General features: G+C 43.0%; 1 protein-coding gene across 3 annotated transcripts; it reads left to right on the top strand.

Moving 5' to 3' along the window:
* Window positions 1–3,288: 3,288 nt before the first annotated feature.
* PRSS23 (serine protease 23) lies at window positions 3,289–14,239 on the top strand. Of its 3 annotated transcripts, XM_063094016.1 has the most exons (3): window positions 3,289–3,430; window positions 8,855–8,905; window positions 10,606–14,239. In XM_063094016.1, the coding sequence occupies exon 3, from the start codon at window positions 10,607–10,609 to the stop codon at window positions 11,768–11,770; it is 1,164 nt and encodes a 387-aa protein (XP_062950086.1). In that variant the 5' UTR covers window positions 3,289–3,430; window positions 8,855–8,905; window position 10,606; the 3' UTR covers window positions 11,771–14,239. The 3 variants fall into 3 exon arrangements, with proteins under 3 accessions (XP_062950086.1, XP_062950085.1, XP_062950087.1); XM_063094015.1 differs by lacking the exon at window positions 8,855–8,905 and having other exon boundaries at window positions 3,290–3,430; XM_063094017.1 differs by lacking the exons at window positions 3,289–3,430; window positions 8,855–8,905 and adding an exon at window positions 4,693–4,754.
* Window positions 14,240–21,081: the final 6,842 nt, after the last annotated feature.

The raw sequence follows: 21,081 nt of genomic DNA, 5'->3' as shown, positions 1-21,081 counted from the left end.
AGCATGAGGACACCTATCATACTATTTACGAAGGACAGATCTGTCCTTGTTAGTGTCCTTATAGCAATTGCGATAACAACCTCAAAGCCATGTAGTATCCTCTCATTTTACTATTGACAGCTCCAGGAAACAACAAGACCAGATGGTGCTTGTTTAAGCCCTGAGCCCCCATGGGTCATCTGTAGTTAGAGCGCCTGCTTGTTAGTTGTTTGGGTTGTGGGCGATAGCCCCAGAAACTGGTTGAGGAAGGGATGTGATCTTGGGCCCTTCTGTGCTTTGGTTTCTTTCGCTGAGTGATGGGAATAATTTTCTTGTTCTCCATGACTCCACCTTGAAACACTACAACTGCTAGGAAAAATGGACAATGAATGTTAAAACGGGTTGAAATTGTTCTGGAGGACTGTTCTCCAAAGTAGAGTTAAGGCACATTCTTTTTGCATGATAGATATAACAATAACCAATATTTATTAAGAACTTACTGGGTATAAAAAACTGTTCTAAGAACTCTATGTATTAATTCATTCAGTTCTTAAAATACCCTATGAGATAGTCCTGAGTTTACAGAGGAGGAAACTGAGGCACAGAAAGGTTAATGAGTGCTCAACAAATATTTGTTGGACTGGAGTAAATCTAATACAACTTAGGCATGATTAGTAAGTCTCTCCCTTCTTCCCCTGACCCTTCCAACTTCACCAGCAGCTCCTTTATTAAGAAAGTTTCTTGACTTTTAATCGTGTCTCTCCAGTTGGGAGCTATAGAACCTTAGATATCCATAATTTAATACTTTTTCATTTTTATGATTAAAAAATACAAACACATCCTGGGTCATTGGGATGACCATCTCATACCAAGCACTGCCTCTTGATTTCAGTGCCCGTGTGTACTACTCCTTGGCACCAAGAGTTACTACTTCTCTTGCTATGCTAATAAGAAAGGAATGGCACAAAATTTTATTTATTTATTTATTTATTTATTTAAATTTTATTTTGTCGATATACATTGTGGCTGATTATTGCTCCCCATCACCAAAACCTCCCTCCCTTCTCCCTCCCCCCTCCCCCCCAACAATGTCCTTTCTGTTTGCTTGTCGTATCAACTTCAAGTAACTGTGGTTGTTATATCTTCTCCCCCCCCCCCCCGGTTTGTGTGTGTGTGTGTGTGTGTGTGTGTGTGTGTGTGTGTGTGTGTGTGAATTTATATATTAATTTTAGCTCCCACCAATAAGTGAGAACATGTGGTATTTCTCTTTCTGTGCCTGACTTGTTTCACTTAATATAATTCTCTCAAGGTCCATCCATGTTGTTGCAAATGGCAGTATTTCATTCGTTTTTATAGCTGAGTAGTATTCCATTGTGTAGGTGTACCACATTTTCCGTATCCACTCATCTGATGATGGGCATTTGGGCTGGTTCCAACTCTTGGCTATTGTAAAGAGTGCTGCGATAAACATTGGGGAACAGGTATACCTTCGGCTTGATGATTTCCATTCCTCTGGGTATATTCCCAACAGTGGGATAGCTGGGTCATATGGTAGATCTATCTGCAATTGTTTGAGGAACCTCCATACCATTTTCCATAGAGTCTGCACCATTTTGCAGTCCCACCAACAATGTATGAGAGTGGAATGGCACAAAGTTAATCCCTAAATGGTGGATTAGAGTCAAGTGAAAGCCAAATGTTATGACATATGGTGTGAGTAGAGGAGGTGTGGTAGATGGAATGGAGGAGTAAAGAGGTGAGAGAATTGGGTCAGTGTAGGGCATCTTACACACAAGTGATGGAGCCACAGAGAACTCAAGGTCCCCACACCTGAGCAATTAGTACCACATGATGCTGGTAGTAGTTAAGGAAACATTACTGATTTAATTTTTATTGTTCTGGAAGGGAATTTTTATATTTAATTTATAAATTTGTTTTGGTTTTATTTATGAGTTGTTTAAAAGCTGGAACATAAGTTTATATATGGCTTTATGTCTATATATATTAATGCAACATTTTAAAAGAAAATAATTTAAGCCAAGACTCAGGAGGTCTAAGAAAATTTTACCTTTAAAATATCAGTTTCCCTTATATTTAAGAAACAGCACACAGTATGTTCAGGGCTTTCCTCTTTAAAATCAATTGCAAACACAAAGGCATTAGGTATGTGTGTCATTAGCACCTTGGTGTGAAATCGTGTTAGGCTGTCCCTCTCTGAGATCAAGTTTGATAAAGGAAAGCTAAGTTGCTTGATAGAAAAACAAGATGTGGCCTCCGTGCAAAATCTTGTCCTATCATTCAATAGCTATGTGACTTTGGGCAAGTCACTAAACCTCTCTAAATCTCTGATTCCTTATTGTAACTTGGTGGTCAGCTCCGCATTTTCTTCACCACAACAGCCTCTATGTAAAGCTGGTTCACAGAAGGTGCTCAATAAATAGTAATCTATTTTAAATACTGGTGTGTTGGGGAGAGAATGGGAACGCTTTAGCACTAGGTCCTTAAATGGCGAGGTCACTGGCCTGCCTAGGAGAGGCAGCCGAGCTGTGGACCGCTTGGCGTGACTCGGGAAAGCAGGCCCACCGGACGAGGAGGTGGCTCCACCAGCCGGTGCCCCAGTAGAGAAGTGGGGCCAGAAGTCTCCCCAGTCAGCCCGCCCTTCAGACGTACCAAGCCGCCACTCTGGGCCTCACGCACCGAACTGGGTGCTGTCGGGGCTGCAAAGCATGTGTGGTCCTGCCACCAGAATGCAGGATTCTGTTCTTTGGAGGCACCTGAGACACTGGGTGAAGCCGGAAGGGGCTCGCTCCGTCATTACCTTAAAGCGCTCAAAATGTATGCGGGTGGGGGACGCACAGGTTGTGAGGCAACTCATCAAATCTGCCCAGGGGCTCCCCATGCACCAGGTGTGGCCCGCGTCCCCATTCTCGGCTGGGAGGGTCGCCCTTGGGGAGCCCCTCATCTTTGCTAGCTGGCTTCGGACTCCAGGCAGCGAAGGACCCAGGCCCCGGGGGTGCGCGGTGTTCCAAGGTGAAGGCGCGCGGGTCCACCAGAGCCGGCGCTGGCTGGCGCCGAGAGGCCCCGACAGGCGAGTGTCGCCGCGCCCGGGGCCCACCTGCGCGGGGCCGCACCGCCGCAGTCCGTCTCGGCTGCCCTGCCCCGCTCGGGCCGGAGGCGGGCGGCGGGCGGCGGGCGGCGAGGGGAGGGGGCGCGGGCCGTGTGCGGTGGGGCGGGCGGCGGCCGCGCGGCTTCCCCGAGGCTGGAGGCGGAGCGGGCGGGCCTCGGGAGGCAGGCGCGGGGGGCGGACCCGCCCGCTGCCGGCGCTGCTCGCCCGCTCGCTGGCACTCGGTCGCGCCGCGGGGCAGGCATGGGAGCCGCGCACGTCCTCCCGGTGCCCACACCTGTCTGAGCGGCGCAGCGAGCGGCGGCCCGGGCGGGCTGCTCGGCGCGGGTGAGTGCGGGCGCGGGCGCGGGCGTCCTCCGGGGCGCCGGGGGAGCGAGGCGCCGGGACGAGCGGGACAAAGGGCCGGGGGCGCGCGGGGTGAGGTGACTGCGGGCTACCGGGGGCACCGGAGACCTCGCCCGGGCCGCCTCGGGGCTCGAGGGCTGGGACCGGGGGCCGGAAGGAGCCCTGGAGAGACGCAGGGGCCGCAGGGTGTTGGGATTCACGCAGTGTCACCCATGAAGCCGACGGGGAAACAAGATTTGAAACTGCTATTTTGGATTCGGGGTGCTGGGGGGGAGTAAAGAAGGAGCCGACCCTGGGCGAGCTGTCCTGCTGCTGGGGCGATGGCAACACCCCCATGCCCTCCACACAGCACCTTATTTTCCTTGAGTTCTGCATATATGTGATTCCATCAAGTTCTGAGTATTAATTTTTAACCCTGGGCACGTGACTGTGAACACACCTTAGCAAGCAAGAAAAGTACAGCAAATACAGGTAGGAGAATAGGATCTTTTCTCTGGAGTCTTATTTGATGACCGTGTGCTTCCCCGTGGGTTGTTAAACCCAGAAACTGCTGTCTGAACTATCCACAGTTGTTGGAAACATGTATTTCTTCTTCAGCCTGTGGGCGTTCATCTGGAGTTAACTTTTAAATAAAAGTTTTTTTGAAAGGAGAGGGAGAAGACTTGTTTAGATAAAGGAACACCACCACTCCCCTCCAGAATACAAATTAGGTTGGCTTTTCAGCATCTCATGAGAAAGCGGCTGATAAAAATCCTGTTTGTTTTATTCCCATTGGGCAACACCCATGAGAATTCAGAAACAGCCCGTGGCTGATGGAAAGCTCCGGGTTGCTCAGTATCAGTGTTGGTATCTTGCTTCTCTCAGCTCCTGAGAGGGAACTTGAGGGGTCCCTGTGCGCTCCTTAGGAACAGGTAGTCTAGTGCCAGATTTCTCTTCATGTCGCCATGTGGGAAAGAGTTGTATTTATAGTTGAAGTCAGCTGTGGCCAAAATTCGTATGCCAAATTAATGTCAGGATATTTATTGCACGTTGTTTCAAGAACCTACTTCTGCATGAGAGCGTTTAAAAAAGACTTTAACTGTCTCTCAAGAAGTCTTAGGAGCGGATCGGAGGTGAGTGGGGGAAAAGAACTTAGAAATGCCACAGAAGCCACTACATTTACTTGTGAAAATGTTTGTAGTAATATGCACACCATCTACATATGAATAAATTGTTTCACTTGTATTTTTCCCGCTTAAATAAAGTTAAGAAGTAACTTGTCGTGCTTTCCTGTGCCTGATCTGGAAACCTGAACATTTTTTCCAAGGTAACTAATATGGATCTCATTTTTGTAACAGTGACAGCTTATTCAGGTAGATGGTGAATGTGGGTGCATTCTTCTCTCTGTAGTATAAGTGCCAAAGTGCCCATTAGTGTGTCTGAGAACATAGTTGGCCCCAGTTGACAGTGTTTAATAGTCTCAGGTTCTCCCCTATATCTTTTCTCATACATATATCCTTTAGGGTTTAATCCACCAGGCATTATTCATGCATAACTCCCACTGACTCCAGGGAATTCATTTCTCATGGTCACACCATTGATGGTTTTATGCACTCTGCTCTTGTTCTGCTGCCAGGTTTGTCCCAGGATCACTAGGGTAGTTCACTTTGCCTAAAATCGGATAGAGAAGTAGTTAAACTTCATTTGACCACAAAATTGTGTTTAAGGTGGCTGGACTTGTAAGTGCCCTGCAGTTTCCTGTACAAGACTGAAATTCTTAAGCCATTATATGATTAGGTCTGTTTTGCTTTAACAGGTTCTGTGACTCAGGAAAATGAGAGCAAGCCAGACTGCAGAGTATTCACAGAGCTTTGTTCATTTTTAGGTATTTGTTTTAGGTATTAGTATGATTTCACTGTTCAGTATCCCTGGCCACAGATTCCATGGAAGACCCTTTGTTATCCTTCCACATGGTGTCCAAAACTTATATCTTCACAAGCTTTTCTGCTGTTTTTTTCCTGTTATTACTGTTTATAGTGGTCACAGGAATTCATACATTGTACAATAGAGAATATATGTCCTAAGGATTACATTTTCCCTCCCAGCACTTTTTTGCTATAGGAGTTAAATTATTCTCTCAAACACTAGCCCTCTTGAGGAGACCTGTGTTGTTGCAGTTTTGAAAACTATGGTGCAAAACAAGAGATAGTAGTCACAGTGCCCAGTCTCCAGAGATTATTGTTGTTTGCACATCTGATAATGTGCTAAGTCCCTCCACTGTAAGGTTATTAGTGGGCTTATGAAGTGGCAGCAGCCTCATAAAATATTTTTAGACAGTGGACAGCAGGACGGTGGCTCATACTGAGTGATGGAGCATGGAATCTGTAAACTTCTTGTGAGTCAGATACCCGGAGTTGGAAAAGGAATACTGTATTACTAAGCATGGTGAAAAAATATTTGCTTACCTTAATTTTCCATTCTGCTTTGCTATTTAGGTGAAGTGATGCATGAAAATACTTAGTTGGAAACTTTAAAAGATAATTTATGTACATGAGGGATCTTCATCTTGCAAAGGCTTACTCCTGGAAATGAAACGTAGACCTAAATTTTCTTCATCCAGATTTAGATATCATGAGGATAAGATTTGAAAGTCTTCATCCCTTTATTGAAGTGTGAGTTTTCCAGACAGCTCTATCATGATAGGTGATTCATTTGTAAAGGTGGGAGAGAATTTGTAGTTATGTAACCCATTAGTTACCTTTTCAGCTGTGGGATTTTGAATGTTTCTATTACATCTGTTTACATCCTAGAGTGTTTATGTTTAAGCACACTTAAATGGGCATAGCACAGGCTTACCTAGAATTTATAAGAATGGAAACAACAATTTGTCTCCTGGGTAATTATTCCGTTATCAGATGAGTTGAGAAATTAATGCAAAGTCACCGACCTAATTTTAAAGCATCACAGTTATCATCAGTTGTGTTATTAATGGGGACAAGTTAGGGTGGTGTGTGAATGCCTCAGGAAAGACCCTTAATGGACAGGAGGGTTGTTTTCCCTCTCACAGTTTTCCTTGGGACCTGTGCTCAAGAGCATTCACACCCAACCATCCCTCCACTCAGTTCTTGAAAGCTGCCCTCTGCTGGAGTCCTTTGTTTCCTCTGCAGACTGGTCAGGGAAATCTTGTCTCCTAGTTAGTAAGAGTTTAGCATGATAATTTTTTTCTTCTTCTTTTCCCCTGTGCCTCCACCCTCCATGATTCCATGAGTAAACGCTCCTGAGCTGTAAATGACAGTGCAGACACTGTTTGTAAATAACATAGCCCCTGACCAAGATTTTAGTGATCCTGGAAAATTATAAAATTAGAGAATCCTGGACCTGAAAAGACCAGTTAAAGAGATCGTCTGGTTAGCTATTCAGAACAATTTCTAAACCACCCTAAATAAACATTTGGTAAAGCAGTGTGCAACTTAGGAAGCTTGTAACGTTAATATAGATGTTAGTTTAAAACCATTTGAGGACCTAAGAACACACAGCTTTATTTCCCAATTTCTGATCAGGTATTTAAAAACCTAATCAATTTGTAGTAATTTGACCTGCATTAGTTTCTAAATCTGAATTAAAGTCTTTTTTTCATGCAATTTTATAACTTTCAGAGTCACATAGAAACTTTAAGCAAGATATATAATGTTGTCAGAACAAGGTCTTATCATACAAGTTAATAGATAGAGTTTAAGTAATAATATAGGGAACTTGTAAGCAACATTGCAGACTAATAGGAATTAGTGCTTTCGAAGTATCCAAATAGTTTATTTTAAGAGGTTAAAACTTCATCCTACCCTGTTGGTTTAGCAGTCCTTTTCTCATAGATGGCTGACTTCTTCACTGCTGGCTAAATGACCAGAATTTAAATTGTTAAGAACTTGGAATTAATAATATTCTATCATGCAGTAGACTCTTTAGCATTCTTGAACAGCATTCTGTGATTTGTAAGTGATCCCAAAGGTTCATGGGATGTAGTCATCTGTCCTTTTGCTAAAGAATAAATTTGATCCTCTCTATTGAGAGGCTGGAGTGAGGCTGTGGCTAGTGAGAGACCCTATCTGGCTGCTCAGCGCTCACACCCCCCAGAAAGACTGTTTCCATTTCTCCCTACCCAGTCATTCTCATGAACTGGTTTCTAAAAACATTGTTTCTTTTTGAAATGCAGATTAAGAAAAAAAAGATATGCCATGGTGGCATTTGTGAAATAAGGCATGCTTCAAGGCCTTTCAGAGTATTCTTTTAAATAAACAGGGGTTTACTATACAGGCAAAGCACTTGGAAAATTGAAATTAGAGTTCATTTTGCCTGAGACGGGGGTTAATTCATTAAGACAAGATTCCTAGATGGACTTTTTCAAAGTGTGTTTGCACTAGTTTCAGCTTTTTCCTGTTATTCTCTGATACCTTTGCCAATGGACTATTTCAATTTTTGGATAAGTGGATAAAGTTGAAGACAGATACCACTGGAACAGTTTTGGTGCAGTTGATAATTCAAACTTGGTATTCCCAGGATCAAATTACCGTACAAATTTCAGATTGGAATTATAAGATCCATGTTCTAGATGATATTATGAGGATATACTAACTAGCATGTTCTTCATACGCACTGGAGATATTATCTTCAACTTATGAAAATACATAGTATAATACTATTTCATCTCCTACTTTCTCCCCCCACTTGAATCATATTTTAAAGTCAGGAACACTTGGCAGCTTGGACCTTTGGATTCTGCCTTTTCTTTCTTAAGATAAGCTGAAGTCAAACTTGGCTTAACATGTCTGCTGCTCACCATTCACCGCATTAGTCGAAGGAAGGAGGAGATGATGTGTTGGGGCCCAAGATACAGCCATGTAGGAGATACATGATTCCTCCTAGTACATGTCACACTTGGCATGGATTCTGGTCTAAGTGGGGCATTTAGTCACCTAGACAGCAATTTACATAGAGAAAAGGCTGTTCAAGCCCTAGAAAAGACCAAGGTCTGAGTCCTTACCCAGTAGATGGGAATCGTCAGACACAGAACCATGCCCTACAGATCTCCTGAAAGGTTGTCATCACCATGTTTATCCTATTGCCAAGTTCCCTATTGGAAAGGCGGACTCTGCTAGCATTAGCATCCCCTCCCTAGTCCACTTAGAAACTTTAGTCTCAACAATACCCCCAACAAGCATGTACAAACATATGTGTGTGCACATATACATGCACCCCATGATTTCAAGGATTTAAAGAAATGATTAAATGTATTTCCACAAAAGAGCCTAGGGATCCTTCCTATTTGGAAAGATGGGAAGAAGAAGGGATCCAAGAAATCAGGAAGTCCCATGGAATTGGCATTTCTAAGAACTCATTTCCTTCTTTTGCTATTCTTATTTTCCCTGACAGTGGAATCTGAGTGGAATCCAAGAGAAAGAGTCAAGCAAAAAGACCCCAGAGGTGGGTGAGGCACACACATATTTTAGAAATACAGTGTGTAGATGTTGAGAATGTGGATTGGCATGCTTAGCTGGTCAGTGATCAGATCAATGGGATTTTCCAGTTTTATGTAAAAGAGAACAAAATGCACCCAAAACTTGCCAGCAGGTCTGTACCCTCAAGGAAGAATAATGAAACAGTTTCCTCCTGACTCCTGCTGTGTCCCAGTAGCCTCTTGAGACCTACCTCCTCCTTGTCCTTGTTTTGGGGTGTTCGTAATGAATTGCCCTACCTGCTGAGTCAGCTTCTCTTGAACCAGAAGATTTAAAATCAGAGCCACCCGATGCTTAGGCATTTAAGAAAGCACTTCCAATCTTCTTTGTTCTTGTTTTCCTTGTGGGATGATTGATCTGAGTCTTCAAACATACCTCTCAGGGTAAAATCCAAACTCATTTGCTCATACACATAGTCCTTCGTAATCCAGCTCTTGCCTGCTGGCCCCACCACTTCCTCTGCTCCAACCTTGCTGAACAAAGTATAATTCCTGACATGACTCCCTCTATTGCACATCTCTGTGCCCTTACCCAGATTGCTGTTCCCTCTCTTGAAGTGTCCCCTTCTCTCTTAGGCTAACAACTTTTCAACTTCAGTGCCCCTCTCAAGCATCACTTCCCCTGGAATGCCTCCCCTGTTCTTACCCCCCACGACTGACTTCATTCCCTTTCTCTGAGCTACCATGTCATCTGCTATACCTCTGTCATTAGCCGCCAGCATGCATCATTCAACAAATGTGTTTTTTGAACAACACCATTCATTCAATCTTCCATTAATACAAGCACTCATTCAATATGTCTTTATTGAGTGCTAGCATCGTCCCAAATTCAAGGCATTTAGACCAGCTGAGAACACAGATATAAGCACCTGAATAAGTAACCAACAGTAATAGTCATAATGTTATACATGGTGCAGTATCAGAGCTTTAGATCTTGACAGGGATCCTGTTAGTGTACAACATCATCCAAAGGAAGAAGGAATATTTTGTTAGATGCCTCTAACAAGATCTCTGAAACTAAATATATAATAGTAAAGGTTGTTCTAAATTCAAAACAAAACAAAACAAAACAAAAATATGTATATATGTATGTATGTATCTTATCCTCTTCTGAATGCCTCCATCATGTAGAAGCCATAGGAGTCCTAGTAAGTGACAACATGCAGCTGTCCCTCCTTGATGCCTCAGTCACTCAGTAAGCTGTGTAATTTAAATTTACCCTCTAAGTGAGCAAGTTGCCCTGAAAATTTCCAAGTACGTGTTATAATGAGAATAAAGGGGAAGAAAGAAAGAAAGGCAGAGTGACCAGGAAGGTCAGAGAGGATAAGGTTTAGAATCAAGTGCAAAGAAGGCTCAGAATCACATGGAAATCAGGGCTGGTCGAGCAGTTCACCTGGGTACTAATGGCTGTAAGCCTGCTGCCCTGCAGTGGGACATCAGTAGGGCGTCTTAAACATAGAAAGGAATGATTGGGCACCCAGCCACAGGAATGGCCCCAAGGTCAAGACCTTGCTTTGTAAGTGAGACCATTATCTAAGGATTCCTCTCCACACCCTGATTCCTGAGGAGGGTTCACAGACTTAGAAACAATGACAGGCATGCTGCTGGCTTCATCCCTCTGTAGCGCTCAGCCCTTGTGCTCCTGACCTGCTTGTCTTTGTTTCTACAGAATGGTGCTCAGCATGGCGGGCATGCCCGGGCTCCTGCTCCTCCTCCTTCTCCTCCTGCTCTGTTCTGTCGGGCAGGTGAGATCCTATGGTGCCCTGTGGAAACCCATTTGGCCTGCTTACCGACTTCCCATCATCTTGCCCCAGTCCACCCTCAACCTAGCCAAGCCAGACTTTGGGGCTGAAGCCAAACTGGAAGTGACCTCTTCCTGTGGACCCCAGTGTCATAAGGGAACCCCACTGCCCACTTATGAAGAAGTCAAGCAATACCTGTCTTACGAAACGCTCTATGCCAATGGCAGCCGCACAGAGACGCAAGTGGGCATTTATATCCTCAGTGGTGGTGGACGTGGGGCCCAACACCAGGACTCAGAGTCATCGGGAAGGTCTCGGAGGAAACGGCAGATTTATGGCTATGACAGCAGGTTCAGCATTTTTGGGAAGGACTTCCTGCTCAACTACCCTTTCTCAACATCTGTAAAGTTATCTACAGGATGCACTGGCACCCTGGTGGCAGAGAAACACGTACTCACGGCTGCCCACTGTATACATGATGGAAAAACCTATGTGAAAGGAACTCAGAAACTTCGAGTGGGCTTTTTGAAGCCCAAATTTAAAGACGGTCGAGGGGCCAATGACTCGAGCTTGGCCATGCCCGAGAAGATGAAATTTCAGTGGATCCGGGTGAAACGCACCCATGTGCCCAAGGGTTGGATCAAGGGCAATGCGAATGACATTGGCATGGATTACGACTATGCCCTGCTGGAACTCAAAAAACCTCACAAGAGAAAGTTCATGAAGATTGGGGTGAGCCCTCCTGCCAAACAGCTGCCAGGGGGCAGAATCCACTTCTCTGGTTATGACAATGACCGACCAGGCAATTTGGTGTACCGCTTCTGTGATGTCAAAGACGAGACCTACGACCTGCTCTACCAGCAATGTGATGCCCAACCCGGGGCCAGCGGGTCAGGGGTCTACGTGAGGATGTGGAAGAGACAGCAGCAGAAGTGGGAGCGAAAAATTATTGGCATCTTTTCAGGGCACCAGTGGGTGGACATGAATGGTTCTCCACAGGATTTCAATGTGGCTGTTAGAATCACCCCTCTCAAATATGCCCAGATTTGCTATTGGATTAAAGGAAACTACCTGGATTGCAGGGAAGGGTGACACAGTGTCCCTTCCTGGCAGCACTTAATGCTCTTTCTGTACTTATTTTAGGAGAGGTCAAAATTTGTCATGGGTGTGCATGTGGGTGTATGTGTGTGTGCATGTGTGTAATGTGTCTAATGATACCTTTTACCTAATTTCTTAAAATTGCAAGATGACTGGCTTTATTATTTGAAAACTGGTTTGTATATCCTATCATATCATTTAAGCAGTTTGAAGACATACTTTTTCATAGAAATAAACAAGATATATTGATGTTTGGGGAATTTGGGGGGATTAAGTTAATCTTTCACCTTTTTTGAGAACTTTGATTTTTATTTCATCTGAACTTGTTTCAAAGGTTTATATTAAATATGTGGCATATAGGACATATGAATTCTTATGTGTGTGTATTTTCTTCTGAAATTCACGTTGGGTCCCCCCCCCCCCCCATGCTTGATCATTAATATTTCCAGGCGGTAGTGTTCCAACCACATAGAATTCTTAGGAACTTTCACAGTACTTCTTAGACAGGCAGTTATAATGTTTTGGATTTGGAGGCATTTTTACAGTAGTCCTTAAACAGTAAAATAATCTTTTCACTCTACTGATACATATATTAAACTATATCTTATCGTAAACCAGTATCCCAAGCTGCTTTTAATTTTGAAAAGAGTTTCTCTTTTTGAAAATAGTTTCCAAAGACTGTTGCTCTACTTGTGGGAACTCTTTGCGTATAGCTCTGCCAACTTTGCAGTCACACCAGAGTAGTCAAGATTGTTTATCCCAATCCTTCAATTTGACAAGATTTCACTCATATTTTCAGAACTAGCTGTTTTTCAGAAGACAATAATGAGGTGTAATTAGAAAAGACTGTATTGCTTTCGAGCTAACAGTGTGGTCACACTAAAGACAATCATAGCATTTTACCCCTGGAGTGTAGCACGTCTCATGTTTTATCATTTTGGATGGAGTAATTTAAAATGAATTAAATTCCAGAGAACAATGGATGCATTACTTGGCAGATGTCACAACAGAATAACCACTTGTTTGGAGCCTGGCGCAGTCATAGAGCCTAATCAAAAATTTTTCTGCATAGTTTTCATTGTGCTTTCAGGGAGCTGTGTACTTGTTCAATTTGCAAACTTTTCTCTCACTTTTCTTATTTTATAGTAAAAATACTTGGAAGTTGCTTTAAAAAAAAGTTTGGCCTTTTTTTTAACTAGCTTTACAAGGGCACCTTTTTGCTGGAATGCTCTAAGCTACAGGCCTGAATAATCAGGTATGGTAGTAAAAATGATAATTGGGAGAATGCAAAATGGATCAGTATCATGCACTGCAGTAAATCACTTTCTGAATGTTTTATCAGTGTGATAATCACAGCATATAAAGTAATGACTTGAGTTATTCTGTGTTTTCATTTTATGGTTCTCAGCCTAAGCACGTCTTTCTAAATGTGTCAGTAGAGAAAAAAAGCAAATGGCCTACAAGGTGGATGTTTGCTATGCTTAATACCCCAGGTAATTTCAACCTGCATTGTGGCTGTTTGTGAGAACATTCAAACACAGCTTATACATTCTCCAAGTGGCTTTTTGCTTGTGTTTTTTGAGCTTTTCAGTAGGAAGATACTGATAAGACACTCAAGAAATTTACAACCACAGTGTTCTTCACATGAGAAATACTATGCATAGCAAGGAGGCGCAGGGCCACAGGGCCTCCAGGAATCTTCTGAGTTCCAGTGCAATTTGCTTTGACACCTAACAGGAATCTAGTGTGAGGGAGAAGAGAGGTCCCCATTTCTATAGTTGCTATTAGGGCTTTTTGTTTTGGCTTTTGCTTGGTGCCAAAAGAAGTCCACTGAACACACCTAGACCAGAACTGAATTTTTAAAAATAGATGCTCCTTTTATGAAGCACCTTGATTTCTATTTTATTTTTTACAAAGTTAGACAATGGCATAAAGACAGAATAATATCAATGTTTAGTTCACAAGTAGATGCAATTTACTGAAGACCAGTATCCATATGCTATATATAGCATAATTCATAGAACTGTAAAACATTACAAAATAATTCAACATGCCCATCTTTCCAGTAGTAATAAAAGAAAGCAAGATATTAAACTATCATGGTAGCTGAAAGAAAAAAAGGATTCATGATATTACTAATATAATTAGTGTTTTATCTGTTTTAGTTATATACATTATAAGCATATATTCCTGGTAAGTCTAGTAGAACATTTCCCAAGGTATGTTCCTTAAACATTCATCCCTCCAGATTTTCCTTAAACATTCATCCCGCCAGATTTTCTACCAAAAATAGAAAGGGTTCTGTCATCAAGGAGGAAGGAGATGCCTCTCAATACTCCCTGTCTTTATCAGGGGTTCACAGGTAGGCTTGTTTGCATATTAAAAGCTCTGAGAGGTCTTGTAGGAAAGAGACATGTTAACGTTTTAAAATCTGTATTTCAATAAACATCTTTGATCACAGAATCCTTGTTTTCTCATATAATGCCTATGAGCAATCTAGTGTTCTAGTGGATACACTTCAGGGGTTGCTGTAACAACCTGTAGGTCAGGGTGATGATGCAGAAAGTATGATGAGCCCCAAGTGTGTCAAGCATCAGTGCCTTTGGGGGGGGCAACCCTGTAACCAGGATTTGGAAATGCTCACAGAGTAAAATGGGAAACGTGAAAATCATTTGTCATTGAGAATCAGAAGGTTGTGGCAAGATGCGGGACATATTTTTTATTCAGAATTTTGAATTTTAGAAAGGAGCCAGTAAAAAAAAAGTGGGAACATAATGCTAAAGAGGTAAAGAAATATGAGTCACTAAATGGGAGAGTTGTATGTGTATTCTTTCTCTACTTTTTTTGAACCAGAAAGGAATACCCAGATCCTGCTCCTAATTCCCTGTTCTTTGTGTAGCTCAGTCTACCTGCTCAGAGGGAATGGAAGTCCCTCTCACACACACATCTCATGACACCTCTTTAACAGGTGGTCTCTAGTGCAGAACCTGTCGAGGATGACCAAACCTGCCCTGGAATGATGGCTGTCTAGTCTACTGTCTGCTAAAGGAAGGGTAAACAACAGCCATCCAGAGTGTCTGGAGGAATTCTGATGGCGGTGCTCAGCACTTCCTCACCAAGGGCTGGTGAGAGCCCTCGGCAGGGAGGCTGATGAACAGTCCCGGAGCTGGCCTGGATTTCCTTCTTGCTCTGCTGGGTTCTGCTGCCCCTTTTCTTCTTTCTTGCCATGAATGAGCTCAAAGATGCCTTGAAATTTCCTCTGTCCATTCAGTTCTATGAATGTTTGATAGGGTAGCCATTTAATTTATCATCCAGAATGGAATTCTTTTGAGACTAACTGAAAGAGAATGCTATTAATAATGAGGCTGGGATGTCTGGCACAAGCCAAGTATGTCCTGGGCAAACAAACATGCTTGGCCACCCTAATGGTTAAGCCCTCCAAAGCACTGCATTGAATGCAGATGGACAGCCATCCTTGCTAACCTAGGAACAAAGTGAGGACTGCAGCTTCCTGCATCTTTCATCTCCAGGCATTCAGTGGGGTTCCTGCACCATGCCTTCTTTGCCTGGATCAGCATTCTGAGGGCCTCTGATAGGGGAAGGGCATGTAAAACTGCTTTTGGTGGGATGGGGTCTAGAGTACATAGGTGGTAAACATGGGGCCATTTCTAGAAGATGAACAACACATCTCTTTTTAGTCTGGTGTTTCCCCAGAGGAGGAAATGAACCAGTTTCCAGGACAAAAGTAAACAAGGCTGAGAGCTGGGACAGCAGACTGGTGTGGGAAGATCATGGACTTAGAGTTGGGCAGACTGATTCCATAGTTGCCTGCTTCTTTTTCGTGAGTAACTCTCAGTGTGTTTAACTTAACCCTCCTATCTGATTCAGAGATCTCCCCTCTTCTGGGCTCCGCTCTTCCAGTGGGCTGGGATGGAGCAGAGGGCAAGGGGAAGGGTAAACATCTTTACCTGGCTCATCGTGATTATGTACTGTCCTCAGTGGTTACTGCTTCTCATTTAAGACCAGCTCTTCCACCCTCCTTAGCTCTTATCTCTGGTGATGTAACCCTCTGCCTCCTGCCATTGGGGCACCCTGACCTAGCAGACAGCCCTTCTGAGTGGAGAACTAGCCAGATGTCTCAAACCCAGTCATCCTCTTCCAAACCCACATGACCCACGAGAAACTCATAGGCTTGCTACACCTACCTTTGAGTGGTCCATTGAAAACCGGTGGGTAGAGGTAGGGCAAATGTTTCAGGCTTAGCAAACTGAAGTGCAAAGACCCCTGGCAGGATCAGCTTTGGTCTGTTCAACAGACAGCAGACTGTGTGGCCACAGCAGAGTGAACAAGGGCGATAGTATCAGGAGAGGGGTTCAGAAAGAGAGATTGTGGCCAGCTCATATAGGAATTAAGGATTCTGGCAAGGGCTCTGGAATTCATTTTACCTGCCAGGAAACACAGTTGAAGGGACTTTAAGTAGGGGACCTGGTGGGGTCGAATCAGGACCAACTTATTCAGGGGTATAGGAGGCACAGTGCTTAGATTCCACAATAATTTTAGGAATTCACAAAAACGTTTGACTTTCTTTTAAAATCAGGGGAAGAAAAGTGAACTTTTAAGTCTAATAAAATGTTTCAGTATATAATGTTAATATATTCATATTTATATCAATGCAGTCATAATACAGAATTCTTAATTTATTAATTTTTTTAATGGAGGAAGGGGTCTACAGAGGCAAAAGTCGTAATGCAGCTTGGAAACTGATCCACACTTCACAACATCTCTTTGGATGCTAAATGAAGAATGGCTTTTAGTGGGTAGAAATGAGAAAAACAGTAAGCCAGGTAAGAACTTTGACTAAGGAAGTAGAGAGTATTGAATCGTAGTTATATTTAGAATAGAGTATACACTATTTGAAAGTAGAGCCAACTTGAATAGTTTGTGGTTTAAAAAAAAAGGAGTCAAGAATGACTCCAGGTTTGGGCCGTGAGCATGCAGGGAGATTTCGGGTGCCATTTGCACCTGATGAGAAAGAGGATTAAGTTTGGGATGGGGAAATGAAAATCAAGAATTCTCGTGTTGGTCATGTTAGGTTTCGAACGTTTAATAGACACCCAAATGTTTGTGATGTCAAACAAGCAGTAGGATCTTCAGTTGTGAAGCTCAGTAAAAAGATCTCGAATCAGCACGTAGATGGTATTTAAAGCCACAGAATGAGATAAAGTCACCTGGGGAGAGAACGAGGCTGGAAAGAGAAGAGGGGGGCTGAAGACAGAGTCCCAGTCCACCAACATTTAGAGGCTGGGTTCATAGAGGAAGAGGGGAAGGAGGAAGCAGCCAGGAGGGGAGAGGAAAACCAGGGATGTGTCCTCAGAGAGCCCAAGAGAGAAAAGTTTGAAGCCGAGTGGAGGGAAGAGAGGATGAAGGGTGGGACAACGTCAGGTTGTGTTTAGAAATGTCCCTTTGGCTACGGTGGGCAAGGCCTTGTGCATCTCTGTGCCCCCCGACCACACAAGTGCAGGGCCCTGCCCACCAGGGCTGCTCAGTGAATGCCTGTGAGTGAATGATCGATTAACCGAATCCTGCCCTGGAGACTTGGGACTGCTCTGCCTGAAGGAAGTGCAGGAACCCAGGGCCAAACCACGTGAAAACATGGGCTCAGGGCAGCTACTGCCATCCCCTCCTGCCCAGCCTGATGTCTCCCAAGAGGCAGAACATGCAGGATGACTCTTCAGCATGGTATTCGTGTGTGTATATCAAGTGTGTAAAAACACCAAGTGCTCTCTTAGTCTTGATTTTTCACTGCTGCTTCTCTTCAGACTATTAAAAGGACTAAGGCACTCTCTTCCATAAAGAGCAAGGATAGTTTTGAGAAGCGTCAAATTCCAATCCAATGAAGCAAGACTGAAGTGTTCGCACTAGAGAGAAGGAGGAAAAATGAAATAAACAGAGCAAGCGGCTAGTATCAGAGCAGCAGCCATGGGAACAGCAGTTTGGTCCTGCCATCAAATGAGCTGTCTCCTCAGGAAGGCCTTCCCTGGCCACCTTCTCTGACAGTACAGCCCTCTCCAGCCCAGCTCGCCAGTTCTTTCCCTTTCCTGCTTAGCACTTGTCACTGTCTCACATACTCTGTATATTATAATGTATCTCATTTGTTCTTCTCTGCCACCACAATGTAATTTCATGAAGGCAGGGTTTTTATTTGTCATATTTCCACACTTGAAACAGTGACCAGCATCTAGGTTCTCAATAAATAATGCTTTTCAAATGAATGACTGAATGATTCCAGTGGATTTATATAACCTGTAACACCATGACTTGGGATTACTTGAGCTGGGATATTCTTGGCTCCAAACATATTCCAGAATAAAACTGTTGTGATATCTTGTATGCACTGTATTCTATTCTAGCATGTCTTACACTGCTGTTGTTATTTATGGGTCTGTCTCTCCTTACAGACTGCGAGCCTTTAAGAGCAGGGGCTGAATTCTGTTCTTCCCTGTCTTCTACTGTCTACCCATGGACTAGCACAGGAAAACAGCTGGTGAGGGAATGAATGGTGTCTGTCATGACTTAGCCTGTGGCCTCCTTCCCCTCCCACATCTCACATGTATTCTGGGAACAAGTCACTTAGAGTCCTGTGTTCTGCATCTCCTTCTCTCCAGTGCCTGTGCCACTGCCCTGATTCTGCCTTATCCTCTCTCCTTTAAACTAGGACAGCAAGCTCTGAACTGAATTCTGAGCCTCCCAGCTTGTCGTCACCTGCCCAAGACATGTTCTGAAGCAAAGACCTAATTAGGACCCTCCCCTGGACTTCCCATTGACTAGACTCTGGTCACAAGAGGACAGTTTTCTTAGCCTTGAATCCATGACCCATCCAATATAGTGGTCAGGTTGATCCTCCATTGCTCCCCACAGTCACACGATCTGGCCTCCTGCCAAGTTGTACTGCATACATCTGTGTTTTCAAGCCTCTGTCATTGCCCCAGCTTTTCTCCCCTGTAGCTAGGTTGCCCTTCCCCCATCTCTTCAATGATTCAATTATTCATTCAGCAAATGTCTTCAAGCCCATGTTGATGCCAGTCACTGTGCTCATGCTGGGGCTGAAGAGATGATGGAGACACATCATCAAGGTGTTTGTGTGTCTTCTCTTTTTGAGGTCACTGTAGTCATGACTATTGCTCTACCTCCCAGAGTAATGAGGCTCAGGAAATACCCTCTCCACAAAAGTATATTGACATCAGTGAAACAGAATTTCACTTTGTAAATTGCTGCTTTGTGAATTGAACTAGTTGAGTATTCTCCATACTCAATAAATCTTAATAAATCTTTGAGTTACTGTTCTGCCTGATTAGTGCATTTCCTTTCCTGGATTTATTAATACTTGCTCTACATCCAGTTTGCTGATGGACATTCCCATGTTTGGTAAACCAATATAAACCAAGCATGACTAATAGCCTCTGTGGATAAGTCATTCTGGGACATAAGGACACTGTCCATTTAAGGTGACATGTTTTACTCCTCCAGGATAATTGCCAGACCAGCCAAACACAGAGTTAGAAGATCCCATAGAAATGCCACCATTTTGTTTTCTGTCCTAATAGGAAGGATGTGCTTGTTGGCCACCTATAACGTAATATCAGGAAGAATTCATTCAATTCCTGCATCACATTTTTGTAAATCATCTTCTTTATACCTCATTAGGTTCTTAAACCTATTTAATATCCCACATTCTCTTCATCCCATTCATGTGAGGTCTCAAAAATGGTAAAATGCTATAAAGACTCATCTGGAAAAAAATGAATTTGGGGGGCTGGCCAGTTAGCTCAGTTGAGTAGAGTGTGGTGTCATAACACCAAGGTCAAGGGTTTGGATCCCTGTACCAGCCAGCTGCCAAAAAAAAAATGAATTTGACTTGAAAATCCACTTACTTATAAGACCACTTGTGTGAAAGAATAAAACATAATGATCACACTTGAGTTTATAAATCTGGACATAACATTTGTGATCAGATTTCTTTTAAGTCCATATTTTTTCAGATGGCACATATTTGCTTGAAAATGTAGTTCTTTAGGGTGAGAAAGAGCCTTTGATTTGATTTTCTTTTTTTAAATTACCTTCTAACTGTGAGCTTCTGTTCCCCTAGATGTTTTCTGTTTCATTTATCATGTGTCTTGGACCATGTTTTTGTTTTGTTTTAATTTTTAATCTGGAGCTCTGTAACCCCTCTGTACAGTATTTATTTTAGATGCCATTTAAAAAACCTTTTCTTTTGAAATGTTATCTATCCAAAGAGTCAAGTTAATGATTTGGCTATTTTTAGGCTTTTTAGATTGTTACAATTGAAAAGAAAAAAACAAAACAAGAAATCTGTGAATGCAAATAGGACTTTCCAAATGTCTGGCTGACATTTCTGAGACAGAACTCTATACTTTTATTGAAATGCCCTATATTTCTGGCTCACTGATTGTCACCATATTCTGGAGGTGAGACAAAGAGGCTTGAACTCCAACTACAGTTTCCTTTATAGAGGGTCTCACTGTGCAACTCTCCTGTTTGCCAGTGGGCAAGTTGCCTTTTTATAGCCAGTGAAAACCCATCCAAGAATCCTGCAGTTTCTTCATGAATTTGTTCCTGTAATGAATTTACATTGGGTGGAGGCTAGGATCAGATCATTCATTCATGGAACTAATAAGCATCTACTAACTACCTCCTATGTGCCAGACACTTTTATAAGTGCTTTACATATGTTAATTCATTTACTTCTCACCACAAACCTGTGAAGTAGGCATTTATTTTATCTCCTTTTTAGAGATGGGCAAACTGAGGCAAGCTAACTTGCTAAAGACGCATGGCAGGAATTGGGATTCATATCTCAGCGGTCTGCCTCTAGACTTCATGTCTTGTTCTACTAACAGCATCGAGAATAGAGCAACTCATCATGTGTCTTGTTGGAGGGAGAGCGGCATCAGCGAAGGCAATGGAGAGCAAGAGGTGTTGGATCCTTGATGATGATGTTTAATTCTTGATTTAATCCCTGTTAACCACTGGGTAGCATATGACTGAGTTGTCTGGAAAGAAGATGCACTAGAAAAGAAGTGCACATATTTATAAAGATTTATTACATACCTAAGAACTTTGTATCATCAGTATATGTATAATACAAATAATGCCTGATTCTATTTATTTATATAAGCTAACCAAATATTCTCTGATTTCCTTTACACTCTGTCACATTGTATGTATCACTAATTAAAATCTATTTTAAATGACCAACATTGAGAAGTTTCTCAAGATCCCTGGAG

Source organism: Cynocephalus volans, chromosome 4 (assembly GCF_027409185.1).
Source record: "Cynocephalus volans isolate mCynVol1 chromosome 4, mCynVol1.pri, whole genome shotgun sequence".
Lineage (NCBI taxonomy): Eukaryota > Metazoa > Chordata > Mammalia > Dermoptera > Cynocephalidae > Cynocephalus > Cynocephalus volans.
This window is presented reverse-complemented; position numbering and strand designations above follow the sequence as displayed.

What these genes read in the sequence shown, in the direction of transcription:
- PRSS23 (XM_063094016.1), top strand. Translation starts at nt 10,607, where the DNA reads ATGGTGCTCAGCATGGCGGGCATGCCCGGGCTCCTGCTCCTCCTCCTT.